At 45.4% G+C, this 20,836-nt stretch overlaps 1 protein-coding gene across 3 annotated transcripts in view; it reads left to right on the top strand.

The window, feature by feature from the left end:
• LOC143807770 (uncharacterized) overlaps positions 1–17,940 on the top strand; it is a 625,031-nt gene extending 607,091 nt beyond the window's left edge. For 2 of the 3 annotated variants that reach the window (XM_077289680.1, XM_077289682.1), the window contains exons 6-8: positions 13,505–13,697; positions 13,858–14,014; positions 14,133–17,940. In XM_077289680.1, coding sequence (XP_077145795.1) covers positions 14,686–15,678 — 993 coding nt within the window. In that variant the 5' untranslated portion in view covers positions 13,505–13,697; positions 13,858–14,014; positions 14,133–14,685 and the 3' untranslated portion in view covers positions 15,679–17,940. Of the gene's footprint in view, positions 1–13,498; positions 13,698–13,857; positions 14,015–14,132 lie in introns of those variants that run through there. The other variant, XM_077289681.1, reaches the window with a different exon arrangement.
• The last annotated feature ends 2,896 nt before the right edge of the window (positions 17,941–20,836 follow it).

The following is a 20,836-nucleotide window of genomic DNA, read 5'->3' as shown; positions in this document are numbered from 1 at the left end:
TCCCTGTCCTCAGGCCATCCATGCTGAAGAGATGGCATGACAGTTGTGCTTGCAGCACCATCTATAGCGCATGAAAGTAGTTCCTGTTCTTCCTCGTCTTCCTCATTGTCACCCAATCCACGTTGGGATGAGATGAGGCTGGGCTGTATGTAGTCACCCTGTATGGTTCCTTGCTCCGTCTCATCAATCTCCGCTTGCAATGCATCCTCTTTGATAGTGAGCAGAGAGTGTTTCAGGACACAGAGAAGTGGGATGGTGATGCTAATTATGGCATTATTGCTGCTCATCATCTTGATGCAGTCCTCAAAGTATTGGAGGAAGGTACATATGCCTGCCATCCATGTCCACTCCTGAGGTCTTATGTTTGGAGTCTGAACTGAAAATCAATGGCCTTGTTGATGCTGATAGTCATCAACTGCCCTCTTCTTCTCACAAATACTTTCCAACATCTGCAGAGTAGAGTTCCAATGCGTGGTGACATCACACAACAGTCAGTGAGCCAGAAGCTGCAAATACTGCTGAAGCACAGCAAGGGTGGTGGAAGCTGTAGCTGACTTTGTGAAATGGGCACACAGGTGGCGTACCTTGACAAGCAGATCTGGCAGTTCCGGGTAGCTTTTGAGAAACCGTTGAACAACGAGGTTAAGCACATGGGCCAGGCATGGTACGTGTGAGCTTGCCTTGCCTCAGAGCCACCACCAGATTATGGCCATTGTCACACATGACCATGCCTGGCTGGAGGTTTAGCAGTGTCAGCCACAGATCTGCCTGGTTTTTAAGAGCTGTCCACAACTCTTCACCATTGTGCAGTTTGTTACCTAAGCATATTAGCCTCAGCACAACCTGTTGCCACTTGGCTGAGGCAGTACTGCTGTGCTTCTAGCTTGTGACCGATGTGGTCATTTTGGAGATGGAATGTGAAGAGGAGGAGGAAGAGGTACAGGAGCTGTACACTGTGGGGGCAACCCTGATTGACGTAGGGCCCACAATCCTCGGCGTTGGGAGAATTGCATTGTTGAGGGCACAGCTAATGTTGTGTGACACATGCTTGTAAAAAGCAGGGACAGCACACCGGGAGAAATAGTGGCAGCTGAGGACAGAGTACCTTGGGATGGCCACTGCCATCAGGTTGTGGAAAGCTTCCATCTCCACGAGCCTAAAAAGCAACATTTCAAGTGCAAGCAGACAAGAAATGTGTCATTTTAGTAGTCTGGCCTGTGGGATGTTGGCAGCATATTTGTGCTTGTGTTCTAAGGACTGGGGTATGGACAACTGAATGCTGTGCTGGGACGAGGATTTAAACGTGCTTGATGATGGTGCTAGTTGAGTGTGTGCAACAACAGGTGCAGGGCAGGAGGCATCTTCGCAGGCACCAACAGTTGTACTGTCAACTTCCATCGGGTTGGTGTTATGGGTAACGTTTGCCTGCCTTCTGTCTGCGGCCACCAAACTGCTCCACCTGTTGAGTTGCTATGCCTACCTCCCCCTGTGTGTTGTTGTCCTTGCTCTGCATGTTCTCCTACCAGGTTGGGTCGTTGCTATATCATCCACCACCTCGTCTTCCACTTGCACAACCTGGTCCTCCTCCATACTTTCATGCAATTGTGTCTCATCATCATCCACCTCTTGTGACACTTTCCCACTGTTGCCTTCATTTGACCGTGGCTACTCAAATATTTGGGCATTTCTAAATGCCATCCCCTCTTGCCCCGCTTCAGGTGGACCGGGCGAGAATCCAGAATCTATAAATGGAAAAGTGAACAGCTCTTCGGAGTGTCCAAGTATGCGATCAGTTGTTTCCGGGCACTTAGCATTGTGGGAGGAAGGAGGATCAGGGTGAGGCATATGTGGTCCACCCTCACGGCTACTCAGACTTGACCGTGTGGAAGACAGGGTGGTGGTGGTGGCAAAGTGACTGGAAGCATTATCCAACCAACAACCCTTTGACACTGCTCTGGGTTTAATAGTGGTGTGCTGCTGAGGTCCCCTAGTAATTGTGACAGGAATGTCGAGAGAGATGTGGGTGTTTCTTGTGGCCCAATTTCAGCTTGCCCACGGCCTCGGCCTCACCCTCTGCATGCACCATCACGTCCATTTCCCCGTCCCTTGCCAAAAGCCTTGCCCATTATAAATGTACTACAATATTTTCCACGTTCACTACAAATGCCTGAGTTTGGAGCTAAATTAGATGTGATTTGTGTGTGGGAAAACCACAGTTTAAAATATCTGGCCTGTAGATAAGAATTTATTTTTCTGCAAACTGGTGTCAATAACTAGACTAATACATAGCAATAATACTTCAATGGAGACTTCAAATCCCACAATTTTTAGACCACAGATAGATGATGCATGTGACTGATATACCTCACTTTAAATTATCTGGCCTGGATTTTTTTTACTAAACAGCAAAGTAGTGTAAATAAGTAGGCTAAGACAGCAATAACCGTTCAATGGAGCACAAAAAATGCCCCAAGTTTTAGCCCACAGATAGGTGAGGTGCGTGATGGAGTTACCCCACTTTCAAATATCTAGCCTGCATTTTCTTTTAAAACTTTAAATCTGAGTCAATAAGTAAGCTAAGACGCAGGGCCATATTTAGAGTTTCTGCTGACCTAGGCACTTTCAGGGCTGCCTCCCCCTTTGGTGAGTATGACACTATCGTCAGTGACTTTTGCAAAAATCGCTGATGAGAAAGTAGGCTTTTGCAGCAGATCCAGCAGTTTTTCCGCATCTGCCGCTTAGCGGATCACTTACGGCAACACTGTTTTAGCCCACAGATAGGTGAGGTTCACTATGGAACTTGCAGACACGTGCGGCACTTGCGGTTTTGCCGCGATCCGGCAAATGCGGCACTTGCAGCAATGAAAAAAAAAACGCTGCTAGCAGTGTTTTTTTGTCTCAACGCAAGTGCAAAACCGCAAGTGCCGCACATGTCCGCAAATAGACATCACTACCTGTCCCTGCACCTTGCTAGCTCATTCCTAACCATCCCTCTCTGACCTAAAACTACACTATAAAGCTTTGCAAAAACAATTTATTAACTGACATATTCCTATGATAATGAGGGCTCCAGGCTAGGGCGTAGACTGGGACGGACAGTCTCCGGATCTCCATTCTTTCGCTGTGCACACCCTCAGTCCTTGCCTCACTGCCTCACTGCCTGTGCACAGACATCCCTCCACTGGACCCGGTTATCACCGCTGGCAGTAGCATACCGGCAGAGGTGTATGTCGGTTTTCTAGCACCCGGGGAAAGAATTCATTTTGGCGCCCCCCCAGCACACATGCGATTTGCACACTTAGTCATGTACCGACGAGCTTCTCTTCCTAATGCTCTCAATGTTCAGTGAAAAACAGAGAGAAGCAGAAGAGAAGCTTGTGGTCACAGGACCATAAGTGTGAAAGTCGCATATGAGTGAAGTGTCCATGTGATGACTACTGGAACCAGCAGAGCTGAATCCTGACCTCTCCTTTCCATACCAGCCCCCTCTTCACACTGTCCACTCACACTGCATCCCCCCTATAGGGCCCAGTATTTATACTGTACTCTCTCATAACACTCCCCTTCCTTGGTATACTGTCTGCTCCTGGCTGTGCCCTTACATTGTCCCCCATGCTATGAACCCACTACTCATTTTCTATTCTGTGCCCACTCACTTTTCTTCCCCATACTGTCTCATCACACTATTCCCCTCCTCATACTGTCTCCTCTCACATCTCTCCTGTTCACTATACTGTCTCCTCATATATTTACCCCCTCGCTTTCTATACTGCCTGTGCACCTGACTCCCCATACTGTGTCTGCACACATCCCATCACCGTCACTCCCCGCACTCTGTCCACATACATTTTTCACATCACTACTCATACTGTGCCCGCATACATTCCCCGTTCACTCCCCATACTGTCTACACCCATCCCCCGTACTGTTTCCTCATACATGCCCCCCATTGCACATACATGCCCCCCATTACCCAGTACTGTTTCCTCATACATGCCCCCCATTCCCCCATACTGTTTCCTCATACATGCCCCCCATTGCCTAGTACTGTTTCCTCATACATGCCCCCCATTCCCCTGTACTGTTTCCTCATACATGCCCCCATTGCCTAGTACTGTTTCCTCATACATGCCCCCCATTCCCCAGTTCTGTTTGCTCATACATGCCCCCTATTCCCTATACTGTTTCCCCATCTACCCCTTTGGTCTTCATTTTGTGTCCTCAAATATCCCCCCACACATTAAATACCTCATCCCCACTCCAATTCTCCCCACACATAATAAATTCCCCCATCCTCACTCCAATTGTCCCCACACATAATAAATCCCCATATCCCCACTCAAACTCACCACACACATACTAAATCTCCCCATCCCCAATCAAATTGTTCCCCCCTCCCATCTTGTATAAATGGCTCAGCTTCCCCCCTCCCATCTTGTATGAATGGCTCAGCTATCCCCCCCTTGTATGAATGGCTCAGCTTCCCAACCTTGTATGAATGACCCAGCTTTCCCCCCTTGTATGAATGGCTCAGCTCTCCCCCTTGTATGAATGGCTCAGCTTTCCTCCCCCTTGTATGAATGGCTCAGCTTTCCTCCCCCTTGTATGAATGGCTCAGCTTTCCCCTCTTATATGAATGGCTCAGCTGTCCCCCCTTGTATGAATGGCTCTGCTTTCCCCCTTGTATGAATGGCTCAGATTTCCTCCCCCTTGTGTGAATGGCTCAGCTTTCCTCCCCCTTGTATGAATGGCTCAGCTTTCCTCCCCCTATTATGAATGGCTCAGCTTTCCTCCCCCTTGTATGAATGGCTCAGCTTTCCTCCCCTTTTTATAAATGGTTTAGCTTTCCCCCTTGTATGAATGGCCCAGCTTTCCCCCCTTGTATGAATGGCTCAGTTTCCTCCCCCTTGTATTAATGGCTCAGTTTCCTCCCCCTTGTATGAATGGCTCAGTTTTCTCCCCTTCTATGAATGGCTCAGTTTACTCCCCCTTGTATGAATGGCTCAGTTTCCTCCCACTTGTATGAATGGCTCAGTTTCCTCCCCCTTGTATGAATGGCTCAGTTTCCTCCCCCTTGTATGAATGGCTCAGTTTCCTCCCCGTTGTATGAATGGCTCAGTTTCCTCCCCCTTGTATGAATGGCTCAGTTTCCCCCCTTGTATGAATGGCTCAGTTTCCTCCCCCTTGTTTAAATGGCTCAGTTTCCTCCCCCTTGTATGAATAGCCCAGCTTTCCCCCCTTGTATGAATGGCTCAGTTTCCTCCCCCTTGTATGAATGGCTCAGCTCCCCCTTGTATGAATGGCTTAGCTTTCCCCGACTCACTCCTTCATCCTCCCTCCGCTCTCCTTCATCCTCCCCCCATCCTCCCTGGCTGTTATACTCACCTTTCCACGGTGCGCCGAACCCAGCTCTGTCCCGACGCGGCAGCTTCTTCCTGCATGAGCGGTCATGGGGTATCGCTCATTAAGGTGATGAATATGAGTCCATATTCATCACCTTAATGAGCGGTACCAAGTGACCGCTCACACAGGACGAGCTGCAGGCGCTGAGACCAGACATCGCTGGAGTAGGTGAGTATGATGTCCTCAAGCGGGGGGGTTGTGAGGTGGGAGGTGGGGCGGGCACAAGCGGGGAGGAGACCCCGGACTTAAATGTAAAAAAACCCAGAACAGAACAAAAAACTTGCTCAGGTGCCGCTCCCCCACATCGTCCCACCCTAGGCTTGTGTCCTCAAGTGCCTAGTGGCAAATACGGCCCTGCTAAGGCGCAGCAAAAAAAGTTAAATGTAGGCCTCAAATGCCACAATTTGTAGCTCACAGACAGATGAGGCATGTGACGGAGATACCATTCTGTAAAATATGTGTCCTGTATTTTTATTTTTTTCAGCAAAATAGTGTCAATAACTAGCATAACACACAGCAAAAATAACTCAATGGAGACCTCAAATGCCACAATTTGTAGCCCACAGATAGATGAGGCATGTGATGGAGATACCACACTGTAAAATATGTGGCCTTTAGTTTTATTGGTCATTGTGGGCCAGTTGAATTGCAACCAAGGTCTCCCAATCTCACCCCATTAGACTTTTATCTTTGGGGTCATCTCAAGGCAATTGTCTATGCTATGAAGATAGGAGATGTGCAGCATCTGAAACAAAGGATACTGAAAGCCTGTGCTAGCATTTCTTCTGCAGTGCTGCTATCAGGGTGTTAAGAGTGGGAGAAGAGGGTTGCATTGACAATCCAACTCAATGGGCAGCACTTTGAACACATTTTATAAGTGGTCATAAACTTGTAAATAACTCATGAAAGAATGAAGTTAAGTTAAAACCAAGCACACCATTGTTTTTCTTGTGAAATGCTCAATATGTTTAATGTATCACATGACCCTCTTCCCATTGGAAAAAATAAAGTTGGATCCAAAATGTCCAACTTCAAAATGGCCACCGTGATCACCACCCAACTTGAAAAAAATTTCCCCTTCCATATACTAATGTGCCACAAACAGGAAGTTGATATAACCAACCATTCCCATTTTATTTAGGTGTATCCATATAAATGGCCCACCCTGTATTTTAAAACGGAATCTTTCCAAAACTAAACTTCTTATTTTTTCCCCTTCTACTAAAAAAGCCTAAATCTGTTATTTTTAATTCAATACTTGGTACTGCCATTATGCCCAGTCAGCATGCCCATTGTCTTGGGGTTGTGTTTAACTCAGATCTTTCCTTGACTCGCTATAGCTATTCACTCACGCACTCATATCGCCCTCACCTCAAAAACATCTACAAATCTACACCATTTTAATTCCTTCAAAATGGCAAAAAATGTTATTGTTGCTCTGAAACGCTTTCATCTTGGCTAATGAAGCTCACTACTAATAAATATCACCTCTCTCTTAACTGTTCCCTCTGCAATCTTTCCTAAATGCAGCAACCAGTCTCATATATCTGTTAGGTCATAATCCAAATTCCCCACTGCCATATCCAAGATTTTTTTCATGATGCACCTGTTCTCTTGAATGCACTACCCTAGTCAATAATTTTAATACCTAGTGTCCACAGTTTTAAGAGTACCCTAAAACACATCATTTTAGGCAGGCCTATCGTATCACCACATTAATGTCATTTGAATCTGCTCTCCATTTCTACATTTTTCTTTAATATCTAATCCCTTTGATCAGTTGTTTCCTATGCACTCCATGCACTCAAAAGCACTTTATATTTGAAAATATACAGATGTTGGTTGATGGCTGGCTAATACAGCCTTACATGAATAACTATATTATTTTAACCCCTTCCCGACCCATGACGCCACATAGGCGTCATGAAAACCCGTGCCAATCCGACCCATGACGCCTATGTGGCGTCATGGAATGATCGCGTCCCTGCAGATCGGGTGAAGGGGTTAACTCCTATTTTACCCGATCGGCAGGGAGAGGGGGAGTGGTGCTTCAGCCCAGGGTGGGTGGCTTCACCCCCCCGTGGCTACGATCGCTCTGATTGGCTGTTGAAAGTGAAACTGCCAATCAGAGCGATTTGTAATATTTCACCTAAAAAACAGGTGAAATATTACAATCCAGCCATGGCCGATGCTGCAATATCATCGGCCATGGCTGGAAAACCTGAAGTGACCACCCCCCACCCCACCGATCGCCCCCCCACCGCTCCGTTATGGGGTCCGGTCCCCTCCGTCCTGTGCTCCGCTGCCCCGTGCTCCTGCCCGCTCCCCCGTCCTGCTGTCCGCTCCCCCCGTCCTCCGATCACCCCCCCTGTGCTCAGATCCACCCCCCCACCACCCCTTCATACTTACCGATCCTCCCAGTGTCCGGCCGTCTCCTCGCTGGGCGCCGCCATCTTCCAAAATGGCGGGCGCATGCTCAGTATGCCCGCCGGCCGGCAGATTCCTTACAGGTACATTTTGATCGCTGTGGTAGCTTCTACCACAGCGATCAAAATAAAAAAAATAATAAATAAACCCCCCCCTTTATCACCCCCATAGATAGGGACAATAATAAAATAAAGAAAATATATATATTTTTTTTTTCCCACTGTGGTTAGGGTTAGAACTAGGGTTAGGGTTACGGGTAGGGTTAGGGTTATGGCATGTGCGGATTTGGCAGCGGATCCGCAGCGGATCGGCCGTGGATCCGCAGCGGATCGGCCGCGGATCCGCAGCGGATCGGCCGCGGATCCGCAGCGGATCGGCCGCGGATCCGCAGCGGATTGGCCGCTGCGAATTCGTAGCAGTTTTCCATCAGGTTTACAGTACCGTGTACACCTATGGAAAACCAAATCCGCTGTGCCCATGGTGCGGAAAATTCCGTGCAGAAACGCTGCGTTGTATTTTCCACAGCATGTCAATTCTTTGTGCGGATTCCGCAGCGTTTTACACCTGTTCCTCAATAGGAATCCGCAGGTGAAATCCGCACAAAAAAACACTGGAAATCTGCTGTAAATCCGCATGTAAAACGCAGTGCCTTTTACTTGCAGATTTTTCAAAAGTCGTGCGGAAAAATCTCACACGAATCCGCAACGTGGGCACATACCCTTAGGGTTAGGGTTGGAATTAGGGCTAGGGTTGGAATTAGGGTTACGGGTGTGTTGGGGTTAGGGTTGTGGTTAGGGGTGTGTTGGGGTTAGTGTTGAAGTTAGAAATGAGGGGTTTCCACTGTTAGGGCACATCAGGGGTCTCCAAACGCAACATGGCGCCACCATTGATTCCAGCCAATCTTGCATTCAAAAAGTCAAATGGTGCTCCCTCCCTTCCAAGCCCCGACGTGTGCCCAAACAGTGGTTTACCCCCACATTTGGGGTACCAGCGTACTCAGGACAAACTGGGCAACAACTGTTGGGGTCCAATTTCTCCTGTTACCCTTGCAAAAATAAAAAATTACTTGCTAAGACATAATTTTTGAGGAAAGAAGAATTATTTTTTATTTTCACGGCTCTGCGTTGTAAACTTCTGTGAAGCACTTGGAGGTTGAACGTGCTCATCACACATCTAGATAAGTTCCTTGGGGGGTCTAGTTTCCAAAATGGGGTCACTTGTGGGGTGTTTCTACTGTTTAGGCACATCAGGGGCTCTGCAAATGCAACGTGACGCCCGCAGACCATTCCATCAAAGTCTGCATTTCAAATGTCACTACTTCCCTTCCGAGCCCTGACGTGTGCCCAAACAGTGGTTTACCCCCACATATGGGGTATCACTGTACTCACAACAAACTGGGCAACAAACATTGGGGCCCAATTTCTCCTGTTACCCTTGTGAAAATAAAAAATTGCTTGCTAAAACATCTTTTTTGAGGAAAGAAAAATGATTTTTTATTTTCACGGCTCTGCGTTGTAAACTTCTGTGAAGCACTTCGGGGTTGAATGTGCTCATCACACATCTAGATAAGTTCCTTGGGGGGTCTAGTTTCCAAAATGGGGTCACTTGTGGGGTGTTTCTACTGTTTAGGCACATCAGGGGCTCTGCAAATGCAACGTGACGCCCGCAGACCATTCCATCAAAGTCTGCATTTCAAATGTCACTACTTCCCTTCCGAGCCCTGACGTGCGCCCAAACAGTGGTTTACCCCCACATATGGGGTATCACTGTACTCACAACAAACTGGGCAACAAACATTGGGGCCCAATTTCTCCTGTTACCCTTGTGAAAATAAAAAATTGCTTGCTAAAACATCTTTTTTGAGGAAAGAAAAATGATTTTTTATTTTCACGGCTCTGCGTTGTAAACTTCTGTGAAGCACTTGGGGGTTGAATGTGCTCATCACACATCTAGATAAGTTCCTTGGGGGGTCTAGTTTCCAAAATGGGGTCACTTGTGGGGTGTTTCTACTGTTTAGGCACATCAGGGGCTCTGCAAATGCAACGTGACGCCAGCAGAGCATTCCATCAAAGTCTGCATTCCAAAACGTCACTACTTCCCTTCCGAGCCCCGGCATGTGCCCAAACAGTGGTTTACCCCCACATATGGGGTATCACCGTACTCAGGAGAAACTGGACAACAACTTTTGGGGACCAATTTCTCCTGTTACCCTTGCAAAAATAAAAAATTCTGGGCTAAAAAAATATTTTTGAGGAAAGGAAACACATTTATTATTTTCACGGCTCTGCGTTATAAACTTCTGCGAAGCACTTGGGGGTTAAAAGTGCTCACCACACATCTAGATTAGTTCCTTGGTAGGTCTAGTTTCCAAAATGGGGTCACTTGTTAGGGAGCTCCAATGTTTAGGCACACAGGGGCTCTCCAAACGTGACATGGTGTCCGCTAATGATTGGAGCTAATTTTCCATTCAAAAAGCCAAATGGCGTGCCTTCCCTTCCGAGCCCTGCCGTGTGCCCAAACAGTGGTTTACCCCCACATATGGGGTATCATCGTACTCAGGACAAACTGGACAACAACATTTGGGGTCCAATTTCTCCCATTACCCTTGGAAAATTAAAAAATCCTGGGCTAAAACTCATTTTTGAGGAAAGAAAAATTATTTTTTTATTTTCACGGCTCTGCGTTATAAACTTCTGTGAAGCACCTGGGGGTTATAAGTGCTCACTATGCATCTAGATAAGTTCCTTGGGGGGTCTAGTTTCCAAAATGGGGTCATGTGTAGGGGAGCTCCAATGTTTAGGCACACAGGGGCTCTCCAAACGCGACATGGTGTTCGCTAACGATTGGAGCTAATTTTCCATTCAAAAAGTCAAATGGCACGCCTCCCCTTCCGAGCCTTGCCGTGCACCCAAACAGTGGTTTACCCCCACATATGAGGTATCAACATACTCAGCAGAAATTGCCCAACAAATTTTAGGATCCATTTTATCCTGTTGCCCATGTGAAAATGAAAAAATTGAGGCTAAAAGAAATTTTGTGTGAAAAAAAAGTACTTTTTAATTTTTACGGATCAATTTGTGAAGCACCTGAGAGTTTAAAGTGCTCACTATGCTTCTAGATAAGTTCCTTGGGGGGTCTACTTTCCAAAATGGGGTCACTTGTGGGAGCGCTCCAATGTTTAGGCACACGGGGGCTCTCCAAACGTGACATGGTCTCTGCTAGCGATGGAGATCATTTTTCATTCAAAAAGTCAAATGGCGCTCCTTCCCTTCCGAGCCTTACCATGTGCCCAAACAGTGGTTTACCCCCACATGTGAGGTATCAGTGTACTCAGGAGAAATTGTCCAACAAATTTTAGGATCCATTTTATCCTGTTGCCCATGTGAAAATGAAAAAATTGAGGCTAAAATAATTTTTTTGTGAAAAAAAAGTACTGTTTAATTTTTACGGATCAATTTGTGAAGCACCTGGGGGTTTAAAGTGCTCACTATGCTTCTAGATAAGTTCCTTGGGGGGTCTAGTTTCCAAAATGGGGTCACTTGTGGGGGAGCTCCAATGTTTAGGCACACGGGGGCTCTCCAAACGCGACATGGTGTCCGCTAAAGATTGGAGCCAATTTTTCATTCAAAAAGTCAAATGGCGCTCCTTTCCTTCCAAGCCCTGCCGTATGCCCAAACAGTGGTTTACCCCCACATATGAGGTATCAGCGTACTCAGGACAAATTGGACAACATCGTTCGTGGTCCAGTTTTTCCTTTTACCCTTGGGAAAATAAAAAAATTGTTGCTAAAAGATCATTTTTGTGACTAAAAAGTTAAATGTTCATTTTTTCCTTCCATGTTGCTTCTGCTGCTGTGAAACACCTGAAGGGTTAATAAACTTCTTGAATGTGGTTTTGAGCACCTTGAGGGGTGCAGTTTTTAGAATGGTGTCACTTTGGGGTATTTTCAGCCATATAGAACCCTCAAACTGACTTCAAATGTGAGGTGGTCCCTAAAAAAAATGGTTTTGTAAATTTTGTTGTAAAAATGAGAAATCACTGGTCAAATTTTAACCCTTATAACTTCCTAGCAAAAAAAAAATTTGTTTCCAAAATTGTGCTGATGTAAAGTAGACATGTGGGAAATGTTATTTATTAACTATTTTGTGTCACATAACTCTCTGGTTTAACAGAATAAAAATTCAAAATGTGAAAATTGCGAAATTTTCAAAATTTTTGCCAAATTTCCGTTTTTTTCACAAATAAACTCAGAAATTATCGACCTAAATTTACCACTAACATGAAGCCCAATATGTCACGAAAAAACAATCTCAGAATCGCTAGGATCCGTTGAAGCGTTCCTGAGTTATTACCTCATAAAGGGACACTGGTCAGAATTGCAAAAAACGGCAAGGTCATTAAGGCCAAAATAGGCTGGGTCATGAAGGGGTTAACAATTCTCTAGTCCATACACTGAATTCTGAATGTTATGTGAATTATGTGTTATTCTGTGGCTGCTGTATAGATAACATTAATATTATTCTTATTCTGTAATGTTTTGGTCTGCTAATAAGATTTCTCTTCAATAAGGGAACTAAGAGGCTTAGGCATAGGCCCCATAAATACAACCCCACAACCCCATTATCCCTCCTTCACTAAACTCTATAGGAGGAAAAGGTATGATGAGTGTGCTCCTGCAGCCCCAACGCACATGGGCGTCCTGAGGAAATGACCACACAGGAGCATCCTCATCATACTTTGTCCTTCTATGTAAGTCCTACAATTATAATTGTACTGTATCGTACATGCACACTATAAAGCGTGAAAGCACTTTTTTGCACTCTGACTAAATTGGCACATGATAGGATATAACTAGGGCAAAATGTATAAGGTCTCCTTAGACTGGTACATGGTATTGCAGCCTCTGACATGATATTTGAATTTTCTATATGATCTTCTTTTGTTTTAATATTTATTAAAAAAGATTAATAATAATTTTATATGATAATTATACTTTTCTCCAATCATGAGTTTTTCAATGTAACTTTACATGATCTGACACTTTCTGACTTAGTTGCTCTGAGTCCTTAACACTAGGACAGAGGTTCCCAACCTTTCTGACCTTGAGAGCCACATACAGCTCTGAGAGAGGGTTGCGAACCACATTCAGTAGCGAAAAACGGAGCCCCCATTGCTGGCATAATGACAGCCAAAGTTTTTCCACTGAAATCACACCAAGGCAGAATGCCAAGCTCCAGGGTTCCATATTTGACCCCATTCATAACTGCTCTTATGTGCAAGGCTGCACACAAAAGTCACCATCTAGAAATCTGCTCATAATGGCTGTTTGCTATACCTGGTGCTAATGCAACAAGCTGACAAACAACCATGAGCCACACATCACAGGCCCATGAGCCACATGTGACTCTCAAACTGTAGGTTGGGAACCTCTGCACTAGGGCATCACAACATTACCACTTGTGACAACATAGGCATCCTTTTGCAATATCACATTTGAGTGCAGTGAACTCTTTAGATAAACAAATTCTTTCACAAGTTTTTGTAAAGGCAGACTGCATGACTAAGGCCAGTTTCACATTTGCGGTTGTGTCCGCAGCATTTCTTTGCATGTCGCGTTTACCGCGCCAAACCGCAGACATGTATACAACATTTAATGTCTTCATTTATGTTTTAGGTTACAGAACGGGATGAGGACCTTATTGACAACAATATCCTCATCTCCCTGGTCCATGAGCGAGTCCCGTTGTGGGACACCCGGGTTCCACAGCACTCGGACAACGTGATGATTCGGCGCCTATGGAATGATGTGGCCAAAGTGATGTGGGATGGCTGGGACAATGCCCCGACTCGGGTCAGAACTGCATTTTGTAAGTATTGCAATGCAGTGTGAAGCAGCAGAGACCTTGACCGTGCTCACATAACTGTGTATGATGAGAGAAACTCTCAGGAGTTTCTCTCATCACACACAGTTGTGTGAGCTTGGCCAAAAGTACATTGTCTAACCATTATGTTTTGTTTTTTCAACAGTGGGCAAAGTCAAAACACGTTGGCGTTCGATGAAGGACCGCTTCAATAAGGACCTGCGTCAAGAGAGCCGTGTTCCCAGTGGTTCTGGAGCAAGGATCCGAAAGTATAAATACCATCGCATTCTGGCATTTTTAAGACCGGTCCTTGCCCAGAAAACGTAAGTATTTCTCCTGTGCATTACATTGTGTTGAATTGCCCTAATCTGTATGTTTCTACTCAACAGGAGTTGGCGTTTGGTAAATTTTTGGTATTAATTTTTTTCCCTTTTTTCACAGCACATGGAGCAGCACTGTTGGCCCAGGTTCTGGAGCGGTCCTTCATCAGACAGCCACGAACCCGTCCCAGCCATCCAGCAGTGCTGCAGCAAGTGGGCCTGCCACACTAACTGGAGACCAGGAAGCTGGTCCATCAGGTGTTCCCCTTTCCCAGTCCTCTGCGTCTGCCCCTTTTTTTTTGGGCTCCTCCCAGCAGCGGCAGAGGGCATCGGACAGGTCACTCATGCCCGAATTTTTGCACTTGAGCTTGGTTTTTCACGATGGACTCAAGGCTTTGGGTGACCGAATGGATACTGCCATTAGCCATATGAATACACATATCCAGGAGGTCACCAAAAGCCTTGACCAAGTAAAAGCCAACCTCCAGAGGCCAGCACATCATTTTTTTAACCAAATTGAACAGGGCATGTCGGAACACCTTACTCCTGATCTCCAGCTTAGTGTCATGCAGGCCTGCAATGCTGCTTACGTGCAGGCTATGCAGCAGAGTCGGTATTTTCAGCAGACAGTGGCGGCATATCCACCTGTGCCTTCACTGTCACAATTAACCTAAATGCCGACCTCTGCTGCATACCATTGCACGGCCACCTCTATTCCTAGCACTGCTGGACACCAGTACAGCACCACCACCATGCCGAGTGCTGTAGCACAGCCCACCGCCACCACCATGACAACCGCTGCTCCTGCTTGGACCTCCTCCACTGACACCATGATGCAGCAGCAGGACCCTGGCATGGCCTTCCGCTCCACCACCACAACGATGCAGCAGGACCCAGGCATGGCCTTCCGCTCTATGAGCACAATGGACCCTGGCATGGCCTTCCAACCCACCACCACCATGATGCAGCAGGACCCAGGCATGGCCTTCCGCTCTACAAGCACAATGGACCCTGGCATGGCCTTCCGCTCCACCACCACCACGATGCAGCAGGACCCAGGCATGGCCTTTTGCTCTACAAGCACTATGGACTCTGGCATGGCCTTCTGCTCCACGAGCACTATGGACCCTGGCATGGCCTTCCGCTCTATGAACACTATGGACTCTGGCATGGCTGCACACTCTACGAGCACTATGGACTCTGGCATGGCTGCACGCTCTATGAGCACTATGGACTCTGGCATGGCTGCACGCTCTACGAGCACTATGGACCCTGGCATGGCCTTCTGCTCTACGAGCACTATTGACTCTGGCAGACCTGCACGCTCTGTGAGCACTATGGACCCTGGCATGGCTCTCCGTTCTACGAGCACTATGGACTCTGGCATGGCTGCACGCTCTACGAGTACTATGGACTCTGGCATGGCTGCACGCTCTACGAGCACTATGGACTCTGGCATGGCTGCACGCTCTACGAGCACTATGGACTCTGGCATGGCTGCACGCTCTACAAGCACAGTGCATGCAGACCCAGACAGGTCACCCACCACGACCATGCCACGACATATGAGTCCACCGAGGCTTACCAGAACCCGGCGATCCCAGAAAGGGAAAAAAAAACTCATACTATCAGTATTCCTCCGCCCTCACCTCCCAGTGTGTCTGTAATGTCAGGTTTGTCTCACCTTTCCAGTGCGTCTCAGGCCTCTCATATGTCAGGCCCCACCCCCGAACTACCAGAACCCACTAGTTTAATTGCCCCTTCTCCTGCCACCCCTGCATCGTCCACACTTAGCCAGGCCTCACAGCTTCACACCCCCCATTTGCATCACTCTACCCCAAGCAGGCACAGTTAATTAAAAAATTTTGGTTTCTAAGAAAATAAATAATATTGTTTTTTGCCCCCAATTATGTGTGGTTTAATTGTGTCTTTCGCCGCCAGCAATACACCCCGTTCGCCGCACACCTAATTTTTTGGCCACATCATAGCTCCAGTACTTAGCAAGTAAAAAAACTGCAGTTTTCTGTGTCTTTAGTATAGATATGAGGTTGGACAAAAAATTAATACTTGTATTTTCTCCATATCTCTTTGTTCTGCTTAGTCTGTGACTAGTGTTGAAGACTGAAGAGAAAATGGTGGCAATACAATGCAGATGTATACTCAACAGGTCAGGTGTCCAAAAACTCATTAGTAAGGACACCTGACCTTGTGAGTAGAGAACTGCCTTGTATATCCTCCATTTTCTCTTCTGTGTACGTAATCTATTTCACACAAAGTGAAGGGACGATGGCGGTCATTCAAGGCATATCTATGCTCACCTGGACATGTGTCAGAAATAGTGAATTCATGAGGCTGTTATATGTGCATCATGAATTCATTATTTCTGACACCTGACTTGATGAGTATAAATCTGTTTTGTATTACAGCCATTGTCTCTTCAGTCTGCATCCAATGGATACTGCAGAACAGAATCAGGACGCAATGACGTCAACAACCTTACCACTAAAACAACATGGCTGCCGTCACACTAGCAGTATGTGGTCAGTATTTTATATCAGTATTTGTAAGCTAAAACCAGGAGTGGAACAAATAGAGGAAAAGTATTATATTAACACATTTAGCACCTCAGCATTTATCACCCTTGGTTTTGGCTTACTGATATTAAATACTGACCATATACTGCTAGTGTGAGGACAGCCTTGGTTTGTAGAGGAAATACATAGGAGACATGGTCAAGATACCAAAAAATAAAGTTTATTAATGAGAAATATTAGTAACATTTAAGAAAATAACTGGTACAGACAAAATCCCAAGAGAACATTTACACATTGTCCTGCCATGACACACATCCAATATCTGATTAAAAAAGGAAGCAAATTGATCCTGCATGTGGCCAACTTCAGCAGTTGACCGCAGCGGGTGATGCTGGTAATCGGGCAATGAGTGTGCAACTGGTTCAATGTTGGGCCGCTCCTTAGCCATTATGTAATTGTGCAGAACCACACAGGCTTTGACCACCTTGTCGACTGTCTCCATTTTTAGATTAATGGCTGATGCAAGAATGCGCCATTTTGAGACTAGAATCCCAAACGTACACTCTAAAGTTCTTCAGGCCCTGGTCATTCTGTAGTTAAAGATCCTTTTAGTGTGGTTCAAGTCCCGACTGGAATATGGCTTCAGTAGGTTTACACACATCTGAAAGGCCTCATCCCCATACTTAACAAATGGCATCGGTGGACCTTGAGTGTTGGGGAGAGGTCGTGGCCGTGGAAAATTTAAATTTTTGCCATACAAACGGCGGCCCATATCCGAGTTTTTAAAAGTCTGGGAATCGTTGCCATGACCAAAAGCTCCAATGTCCACGGCGATGAAGCGACAGTCCGCATCGGCTATTGCCATGAGGACAACAGAAAAATATTTTTTGTAATTGAAGTACTCCGATCCTGTTCTGGCTTATTTGATAATGCGTATGTGCTTTCCATCCACCACTCCCAAATAGTTGGGGAAATCACACACACTCCAGAATTTTTCAGCAACTGCCATCCACATGTCTGCGCTGGGTAGGGGTATAAACTCATCCGGAAAATATTCCACAAAGCCCGGCAGGTGTCCGCAACTATTCCAGACAGGGTGGAAATTCCAAGCTGGTATTGGAAGTGGAGGGATGATAAACTCTCTCCGGTTGTCAGAAATCTGGAAGAAAATAAAAAAAATGAAAAAAATAAAATCAATTCTACGTATGGTGTTCTTATGCTAAAGACAAAGGAAAATACCCAAAAAATACATGTCAGAACACCCAAAATTAGCACTGGCATTTGTTTAGATTTGTTACGTACCTTAAAGTAACAAGCAGACGTTCCTCTGGTGGAATCGCTCTACGGAGCTGGGTGTCCTGTCTCCGCATGGCTCCTTGGAAACGAGCAAGCAAATCCCGGAACGAGTCTTGCGACATCCTTGTATATTCTGGGAATTTGTCCGGATTGGCATTAAGCTCACCATACAGTGTGTGATAGGCTCCACGGCTCTCACGTAGTTCAATAATGGGGTGTCTCCGAAAACGCCTACGCCGTCTCCTTCTCCATCTTTCGCGATTTCTGTCTTGCTCCCAAGCAAACGCACAGGCAAGAAAAAGCTTGATGCTTAAATCCAGATTGAAATAAAAGCTCTCCATGTGAAGATCCATCATGACACAGGATACAGTAGCGCACTGTTAAGATTTCAGCAGTCCTAGGGTCTATATATAGAGATCCCATAATACACGTCCTCTTAATCACATTGGCGGTGTCTGGTTATCTAGATTTTTTTCCTGTAAAATTTATCACCATGCGCACCGCATCTGCAAACGCAGAAAAAACGCATGGAAAAGCGTGAAAACACGGCGTTTTTTTAACCGCATGCGTTCCCGCATGCGACTAAAAAATGCCACGCTTGTATGTGCTTCTATGCGTTTTTTCCTGCACTTGCGGATGCGGATTAAACGCTGCGGATTTTAACGCAAATGTGAAACTAGCCTAAGTGTTGGAATATATATGCATTGCTGGCAATGGACTGAATAAACAACCTGAATTCAATGAATAAAATGTGTGTCCTAACACTTTTTTGCATATATTGCATGTCCTAGGTGTGACGGTAGTAACTTCTCATGACTAAGGTGTGAGTCAAAATGGTCAAGGAGTCCAAGGTCAGAAGCCAGGAGGGTACGTCATAAATAGAAGGAAGAGACAAAAGCGTGGTCAGATAACATTCTGAGGTCAGAATACAAGGAGGATAATGGATCAGATCAGAAGGAGTTAAAAAGACAGATGGTCAGAAGGAAGTCCAAGGTCTACAAACAAAATATCAAGCATACAGAGCTCAAGGCACAGAAAGCACAAACCTCACTAGCTTAAGGTATGTCTGACAGAGGTCTGAGAGAAACAGCTCAGCTAAGTGGCATAACAGTCACCTGGAATAATGAACACTTGGAGACTCCAACGCCTCTCAATCTCAGATTGGATAGTCGAACTGTCAATCAACACACTGACAGCTTAGCACTAGTGATGAGCGAGTATACTTGTTACTCGGGTTTCCCTGAGCACGCTCGGGTGATCTCCGAGTAATTTGGCATGTTTGAATATTTAATTTTCATCACAGCAGCTGCATGATTTGCGACTGCTAGACAGGCTGAATACATGTGGGAATTCCCAAACAAACAGACAACCCCTCAAGTATTCAGGCTGTCTAGCAGTCACAAATCATGCAGCTGCGGCGAAGAAAACTAAATCTCTGAGCACGGCAAAATACTCAGAGTCCACCCGAGTGTGCTCCGGGAAACCCGAGTAAGGAGTACACTCGCTCATCACTACTCAGCACGCCCCTGTACCAGATTGGATAGCCAAGCTGTCAATCAAAGTACTGACAGCTTCAGCACACCCCTATACCAGATTGAATGGCCGAGCTGTCAGTAACTGCATCCCAGACACTCTGAGGGGTGGAACCATAACACTAGATGTATATCGAAAGTCTAGAGCACATGCAGTGTACTAGCCTGAGACTGACATTAATTCTATGTAAGAGTTGTAAATATGTCTTTATGTGTCCCCATTTATGATCATAGACTGAAGCATTAGAGCAATAGAGAATTTCATGCCCATGGAGAATAGATATAAAGGAAGTTACAAAAATGCAATGAAATATAGTATGGTAGTATTATTTGTTATATTAATTAAATATGCATGCTATATTTGAATGGATTTTTTGCATTATTTGTATGAATTAAAGATGCGCAGACACATGTCCAAAATAACTTCTAAGAATAAAAAAAAGGTAGAAATTTTATTAAGGAGATAACTGACCTTGTATCTGGTGAGTGTCGCCTTGAGGCTCTTGTGCTGCTGCAGTCGTGTGGTTGTGAAATTTGACGTTTAAACATGATTGACATCTTGATTTATAGAAAATGTCTTATGAACACAGAACAATGTGTCATTGTCGAGTCCACACTATGTCCTTTCATGCTTGTCTAGGTTGAAGCTGCTAGTTATTTGGAAGAACAGAAGAAATTGTAGGATCCTAAGGGCAAGAAATGAAGCCTAAATATATCTGTAAACATTACTTGTTACTGTCACACTATATACAGTGTCTCCCCAGGGTCTCACACATCACGTTTATTAATATCATAAATGCCCAAGTTATGGTAATGGTTTAGGGCTTAAATCTTGCAGGACTGGTATTACTTACAGGCATTTTCCTACTGTTTTGTGGTAAGGACAATGTTTTGATTGCCTTTTATTTAATTTTGTGGCAATGCAGTGTGACCAAAAACCTGTGTGTTTTACATATTTGCATTTCTTACAGCATTCACCAAAAGCAGTAAATATTGTGACATTTTATAAGTTTAGACTGTTACAGACCTGCTGATATCAGCATATTTATTTTTTATTTTTTACATTTTTTTATCTAGTTATTTTGAAAATTTGGGATTTTCAAAACATATAAAACATTTATTGCAACAGGTGTTTACATTTTCATTAGTTCCCATAGCGGACATAATCCTGTAATTGCCACAAGAGCATTGTCTGCATCCTCTGGTTGTGTTAAAGGAAGGCTGAAGGGGTGACACTCCTCTATCAAACTGGTTAGGTGTGTCTAATGGGTTAAAGTGATGCAATTGAAACTAGCTCCAAAAGAAGCAGATTTCAATCATGTGCTGCCTGTGTTTCATAGCCAGCACCCACAGTGTATGTATACCTAATGTGGGGCGCTTGTTGGCAAGGGTTACAGGGAATCTGTCACCTGAATTTGGCGGGCTATGTACATGCCATGTTTTCGGTCCAATGGGCGGTGTTT

Source organism: Ranitomeya variabilis, chromosome 2 (genome assembly GCF_051348905.1).
Source record: "Ranitomeya variabilis isolate aRanVar5 chromosome 2, aRanVar5.hap1, whole genome shotgun sequence".
Classification (NCBI taxonomy): Eukaryota; Metazoa; Chordata; class Amphibia; order Anura; family Dendrobatidae; genus Ranitomeya; species Ranitomeya variabilis.
The sequence above is the reverse complement of the archived record's forward strand: the minus strand, read 5'-3'. Positions and strand labels throughout refer to the sequence as shown.